Raw genomic sequence first — 7,531 nt, 5'->3', positions numbered from 1 at the left:
AGGAATGATTATCAAAAGTAATAAAAGTAAGCATTTTTTCAGAGACATCTTTCCTTTAAAAGGAAGTGATTTAAAGAAACAGAACTACCAAACAATTAAACTTGTTTATAAACTGGTTTGTACCCAACACTAAAATGTTATGTAAGTTCAGACAATAAAGAATTTATTCTGAATATGCAGGTGATCTGAAATAATTTGATTTGTTCTCTATTTGGATAATTGCCTTTGGTTTTCCCTTCCTTGTTGCCATGCTGCTTTCTGTGTTTGACTTTTGTGTTGCTAACTATAACTAATTACACAGTGTTGTAATGATGGCTAGTTCTGCATTTTTTGCTTTTTAACAGTTGCTTTACTACATGTAAGCATGAGTGGAAGGCAATGCAGTTTATTCTGCATGACACATTTTTGCATGAACTATAGTTTAACCAAGTTTATTAAAAATGCAATCTTAGGAATTTAATAATTCTGCTATTGCTGTTTTAGTGTTTTGCATGTGTATTGTGTGTGTGTATTTTTTCAGCCTATTCCAAGCCTAAACGAGGCCATCGTAAAACTGCTTCATTTGGCAACATTCTGGATGTCCCTGAGATCATCATACCAGGTATCGCAGACTAGGTGAACGGGTCAGTTGGTTAAGATGCCAGAATAATGATCAGACTGCTAAAAATACTTCTTGCTCCAGTTGTTCTAGGACAGAACTAGAAATCATCACAATATTTTTTTCATAAGATGCACGTGATATTTTAATAAGCTTACCAGTAAAGGATTCAGTCTTCTAGTTCAAATTTACTTTCATTGATAAAGGATTTTTTCCTTTATGATCTTGATGTTCAGACTCTTCTTTCAGAGCAAAACTAGGTAGGCAGTCATTTATTATGATACCTCATTTGGTGAAAATGAACTTGAGTTGAAATATTCCCGTTAGGTAATTATCTTGCTCTGATCTCTGTTGTGTTTGAGCACACATTTTTAATCTGATCAAGTATTAGTAGAAAAACCAAATTATGCACAGAACTTCAAATCCATGTGAAACTTGAGATAAAATTAATGCTTAATCTATGTAATTCTTGTATTTGACTACTCTTTTCTAGAGCTAAAATGTGTCTGTGAGGTATTTCTGTTGTGTTCAAGTCAATGCAAACTAAAATTATTAGGAGAAACTTCTGACAGGACAAAATAATCAGGCACCATAGCTGGTAATTTCAGTTGCGACTTTAATGAATAATTATTATTTATCACAAGTCTATATTTAGTTAGCAGCATATCGTTTTCCTTTCCCATTCCTTTTTTGGCAATCAAAGTGGATTTCTTCTTTAATTTCATACTTCTCAAAGCCTAAAGATAAGTATAATCAATCCCAAACTGTGATAGTTGTATCGTTACGGTGTGCAAGTCTCTTCAAATTGATTTGTCAGAGGCAGCAGATGTAAGTAATAGTATCTACTGCTCATCTAGAGATCCATTAAAAACTATGGAGTAAGGGTACTCTAAATTTGTGTCATCTGAGGAAGTTTCCTTGTAAATCTTCACATTTTTTGTATGTTGAATGCTGAAGATGATTTTGTGCAAGCGTTAATTTCAAATAACTTTAATGAGGTTTACATGTAAAAATACTGAATATCAAAAAGTAGATTCCAAAGAAGAACAGCACTACCCATGAAAAGAAAACCTACTTGGCATTGAGGCTCAAAAATCAGCAAGAAAGTTTACTAGTGTAGCTTTTCTCTCTAATTTTCAAGTGGTCCTGGCCTGCTACAGCATAAATCCTGAGAGAGCAAGGAAAGAGAAAGTGAAGAGATCTGTCAGATTTTGCAGTGTTAACACCTGATGAGAGCCTGCAGCTCTAGAAGCCGAGTCCCTCTTGTTTGTGCACACTGTCTGCATGTAACAGCACTGAGGCTTCCAAGAAACCTTGAAACTTTTAAAGAAATTTAAAAGTCAGTGAAATAAAATGCCATGTCATTTTCACAAAATAGATTGCACCAATGTATTGGTTTTACTTATTCAGGAAGAGGAAGTCAATTAGATATTCTTCACCTGGACTATTTTAATTGAACTTGACAGGACGGGAGTTCCAAGGCGAATTTGGAATATGAGAGAAATAGCAATCTGTAGAAATGAAAGAAGGTGTATGACTGGAGCAAACATATTAATGATTTTTCTCAAAATTTACTGTTAAGGTATTTAAGTCTTAAATAATTGATAATGAAATTCACTGTTAATGCTTTACCAGAAGCAACTATTCACAAAGAGGAGGATTATAGGGTGAATTTGTGGTGACTGGGGGGAAAAAAAAAGAATAAAATCAGGGGTCATGCACTTCGGTTCATACACTAGCAACAGTTCGTTTCAGTAAGATGACATGGGACCACAGTAGACGCATGCAGAGTAATCCCAGGTAGTATAAGCCACTAATGTAATGCAGTTGTGAAAACTGTGAAACCTTAGCATTCATTTCTAGGAAAGATAAGGAAGTACTAACACTATTTACAGGTTCTTACTGAGGTTTAATCAGAAATTCCACATACTGTTCTGGGCAGCTGTGCGAAAGAAACCTGTGAGGGCTCTGAAATAATAGTAAGAAGAGCTACTATGATGGTACAAAGAGTGTAAAGAAGGATCTGAAAGCATGGCTTTTTTACCTCACAGAATAAAAGCTGAGAAATAATTATTTTCTATAGATGAATCTGCAGCTAAAGACTAGGCAGAGAAAACTACTTAAGGTAAAAGACAGTATTGGCACTAGAGAAAAAAGATTATAAATTGTCTGCAAATAAGTCTGGGCAGTATATTAAAGGTTTTCTGGTTGTCAGAACAGCTTTCCCATAAGAATTGCAAGGCCAGAAAAAAGAAATTAATCATTAGTTGTTACATGACAGTGATGTGATCATCTGCCCAGTAAACTAATTCTATTTATCTATGTACTTAAAACAGTTATTCTAAAGTTACCTTGCTCAGTTATTCTAAAGTACTTTGCACAGTTATTCTTTTGAATACAATATAACACAGACTATTTCTCACTTCTTTCCTTCCCTACTCTCTCAGCGCAAGACTTTGATCTCTGGCCTCTTAACCTGGTTTTCCCCTTCTAGTTATACTTGCCAGACCCCCAAACTCTGTCTCAGTCCCGCTCCATTACGTTCTTTAGCGCTCTTGCCACATACCCAGCTCCTCCAGGCTTCCCTGGGCATGTCTGTCCGTGGGTCAAGCAGCCCATGGACAGACAGGGACGCTATCCTCTGGGCAGTGGAGTGATGACCCAGTCTGTGCTGCTGCCTGAAGCGCTGCTGAGCACACGGTAAAGCAGCTGTTTCCTGGAGCAGGGAGACACCACGCAGGCATGTTACCATGAGTCAGCTGCTTTGGGACAGGGCTAATTTAGACGAATGAGTACTACGTCTGCTGTCATTGGGTTTTTTCCATAATGTGTTGCCTCAGCTGCTTTTCATCCATGAACTGATTATGCTACTAAGGTCATAAAATACAAATTTTCATCAGTTGATGGTAAAAAGTTGACAGAACTGGAAGGTTTTAATATATACTTGCTCTTCTTTCTAAATAGGTTTAAAGTAAGGGTGAATAGAACTTTCTTTCATCGAAGACGCTATTTTGTTTTACTAGCTTACAAAACTTAGGAACTGAAAAATGGATCAACTGATTTCTTTTTTGTGTAACAACTTGGCAAATGAGTTTTCAGTGGTGGTATCCTGCAAACAGATAGCCGAGTGAAGTATAAATTTTTTTTTCAACTTATAGCGTATATATAATATATAGTATAAATAATAGGCACCAACATAATAAGTACAGAAGTCTTAAGTGGTTACATTTTTGAAGAAACAAAAGAAGTCTCAGTATAGTTTGTAATATGATCAAGAAGAGTAATCAGAACACCTTTTCGGTAAAAACCAGTCAAGCAGCACCTAGCAAATATACCTTCAAGTACAGCCTTTTCTGCACCAGCTACGTTAGACATAGCGTGCGTAGAGCATGCACGCATTAGGCTTTGTAATTTTGTCATCTGAAACTGCCGCAGCGTAAAGATTTTAATAGCATTGACACTGCATACGTGATTACTCAGGGTAGACACATTCTGTTAAGTGTTTTTAGAAAGTGGATAGGATTGTGGATCCTTTAGGTCTGTAATTTTTCCATCTACTTCTAAAATCAGTTTAAGCAAGAAATCCCACACTTGTCTTCCCAGATGACTTCATTTTTCTGGAATTATGATCAATGTTTTACCTTCTTTAAAATCTCTTCTAGCACTGTTACATTCCCTGATCATCCTGCACTGGGAGAGGTTTGGGTCTTGTATGTGGGTGTGTAAGGAAGAAAGGGTACTGTGCGGAAGTAAGAAAGTGTCAAAGGAGACACAAACATCTGCTGAAGAAGGACAGGGAGAGGAGTTCGTAGCTGGTCTGGATATTTGGTGGGGGGGAGGCGGGGATCAAAAACCTTGATAAGTTGTAGAATTTGTTTTTGCTGGAATATACAGGGTAGAATGGAAGTTTCCTGTTCATTTTGAAATTCATTTGAAAAAATAAAGAACATGTGAAATGTGGGGGTTTTTTTGAGGCCAGGAAGTATGTTTCTGGTATTTGATTTTTAACATTAAAATCCTGCAAACCACTGAAATGCTGACAAGCTACTGTATATTAACTTCTGTGCATTACAAATCTCATAGTTTTTATAATGAGAAAAAATCAGTTTTAAGTGGATGTAGAGGTAAGAACAAGACCAAAACTGTGAAACCATAGAGAAGTAGCAGTGTTGACTTCGAATACAGATTGTATATTGTACAGTATATTTTTCCATTGAAGTTTGTCTTGAATCTGGAGCAATAAGTATTTGTTGATTCGTAGTCTCTTCCTGCTTTGTCTAAGCTATTTGCCAGATGTCTGCAATAGTTAAACTAATTACAGTGGCATTGCCTAGTAGAGCTTGCTCTTCCCTCATGCTACTAACTTGAAGATATTTCATTTAAAGACGTTCATTTATTACAACACAGTAGTTTTGGTCCCTCTTCCTCCCCCCGAGGCATTTTCTTTTCTTTCTTGCACCCCACCCTGTTTATTTTAACTTTTTGGCAGCCATGTTCTAATATTTCAGCAACACGTGTGCAGAGTTCTTTAAATTCACAAATGTTGCTAATCTGAAATGAGAATTTCAGATATTTTTACAAGGCTATTTCAGCTGAGCTAATTTTGTAACAGTGTTGTTGAATGAAACATGTACATAATTTTGTATCTGCTGTGGGTGGATCGCCCATATCTTGAATATTGAGATGAGCTGTGGCACTCAGATGAAGTATCTGCAGCACGGAATTCTATTAAATGTATAATCTTGTTTGTTAAATGATTAGGTAGTGAAAAGGTTCACTCCAAATGAACAAGTTCAGAAATTTTGATGTAGATCGGTCATTCACATGATGTCTAATACCAAGGAATTAAACATAATATAGCTATATGTTGCTTAGGTGAGTATGTACTTTCCCTGAATTTCAGAATCAAAAGATCAAGACCACAGGAAAGCTGCCATTCAAATTCATTTGTAGTCAGCACAAAGTATATATTCCCATTCTAGAATCCTCCCTAATTTTCTTACGTGCTTGTTTCTCATAGTACTTTCTATAAATTTTAGAGCATAAAATGTCATGACAAAGTGGTAAAGTGACACCAAGAATTTTGTATTGCTCTTTTGTGGTAATGTGTTCCTACATGTAATAGCACCTGTACTTAAAAATTCGAAGTGTGATATCATTAAATGTATTGATTAATATTAAACAGTCTTACATTTTCATAGTAACTGTTGCAAATCAAAACATATGTCCAGAAAGGCTGCGGGGTCATACGGAAATGATGCTGAATAAGAAGTCTCTAAAAGATTAATAATGTGATGCCTGTGGCAGGGCTTGGAGTGAGCTGGGGTGGCTGTTGTGTGCAGGGTCTCTGCGTGAGGGGCTGCTGCGGCTGCAGGACATGTTTCAGATGCTCTCCTCCAGTAGAAAAGTTACGTAATGCAAGGCTAAGAGCAAGAATTTTGAGCATTGCCAGCTGTTACTCAGGACGTTTTGGTGTTTCCTTTTGGACAGCTGACCTGCTCTCAAGAGACTATAAACAATCGCCATAAAAATCAAAGTAGCCAGGGAGATTCCGTTGCATAATCTCCTTTTATTTTTAAGGAGACTTTATTTCCTGGAAATGCCTTTGATTGCGTGTCAGTGCTAAACTGTTTTACGTAGCTGTCACTGGTGGGTAATTGCTAACAGGTGGAGGGAGAAGAGGAAAAGAGTACAGAATTGTGCACAGTAGGTTGATGGTGAGATGTGATTTAGCTAAACAGGCAGTCCCCTTTTCACACTGCTCAGAGCATGAGAATAGGATGTAGTTTTGTTCATCTGAAAGAGACAAAGACCAGAAGGAAGCACTTCTGCTTCTTAATTTTTGTGAGGGGAGCGGCACACGGGCAGAAGTCCTCGCTGTGTTCCTTGAGCGTGCCACAGAGCAACAGGTTAAAGCTGGCAGCCTGTTATCTTCACGGTCTAGCTTTTAGAAATCCCCATAACGTAACGCACTTGAAATAGATGTCGTCATCAGCTCCTGCCCTGAGTACTAAGCCTGTCCAAATACATGTGACAGAAGATGGTGGAGTAGAGTGCAGCAGCTACTCATGTGGTAGGAGTGGTTATTGTATTAGGGTATACTTTTTGTTGACAGGCCAGCATGTTTTGAGTTAAAATTCTGCAGCTGTCTCTCTCTCCCCCTCTCTCACTTTCTCTCTGGATTTGTACAAATTCCAAGCTCCTCTGTAACAGTTGCACCCTTCTTATTTTGTTCTGAATAGATTTCACTGGTTTGTTTTTGTTTTGTTTTTTTCCCAGCAGGAAACGGGCAGCAGAGGCGCAGATCCATTCAAGATCTTAGTGTTGCTGGAACAGAGTCCAGTCAGGTAACAGCTTTCTCATCTCTTCTTTTTCTTTCATAAAGCGAACACCGAATCTGTAGAGGGAAACTGCTCTAGAAATCTTCACCTTTGATGCATTTTTAGAGATGATGGGGAAGCTTGACAGGGTGTAATGTTGTTTGTATTGCGTTTAAATGAGATTGCATGAGGGTAATCTATGAATGAGCTTAAGATGGAAGTGTTTTCTACATAGCTGATGAAGCAGTTGTCAGTTTTATGTACATGTAGTTTTTGTGTACCACTTAATTTAGCTGAGGGCAGATGTTACGCAGGAAAGCTTTTTCATCTCTCTATATGTGGAAAACAATTGTAATTACTACTTTTGGTTGTCTGAAGCAGTTATGCATACTCATACGAGACTCACTTCTTGCATAAAAATAAAAAGCATACGCATCAGCATTATGAATGTATTTATTATTGGTCTCTGAACCCTGAATATTAATTTACAGTAGTATCTCTCCATTTCTTGTGAAAGGTTTAGAGGAGGGTGCTGACACAAAGTTTTGTGTAAAAAAAAAAAAAAAAAAAAAAAAAAAAAAAAAACATACCAAAAAAAGATTTTTTATAAAAA

The 7,531-nt window shown here is 37.1% G+C and overlaps 1 protein-coding gene across 3 annotated transcripts in view; it reads left to right on the top strand.

The window, feature by feature from the left end:
• MAP3K7 (mitogen-activated protein kinase kinase kinase 7) overlaps positions 1–7,531 on the top strand; it is a 26,225-nt gene that overhangs the window by 7,145 nt on the left and 11,549 nt on the right. Inside the window, exons 6-7 of one of the 3 annotated variants that reach the window (XM_010142235.1) lie at positions 521–601; positions 6,878–6,945. In XM_010142235.1, the coding sequence (XP_010140537.1) occupies positions 521–601; positions 6,878–6,945 (149 nt within the window). Of the gene's footprint in view, positions 1–487; positions 602–6,636; positions 6,672–6,877; positions 6,946–7,531 lie in introns of those variants that run through there. The other 2 variants (XM_010142237.1, XM_010142238.1) reach the window with 2 other exon arrangements.

The sequence above is a fragment of the Buceros rhinoceros genome, unplaced genomic scaffold (assembly GCF_000710305.1).
Source record: "Buceros rhinoceros silvestris isolate BGI_N320 unplaced genomic scaffold, ASM71030v1 scaffold1748, whole genome shotgun sequence".
Classification (NCBI taxonomy): Eukaryota; Metazoa; Chordata; class Aves; order Bucerotiformes; family Bucerotidae; genus Buceros; species Buceros rhinoceros.
Note: the sequence above shows the minus strand (reverse complement) of the source record. Positions and strands in the feature narration are given on the sequence as shown.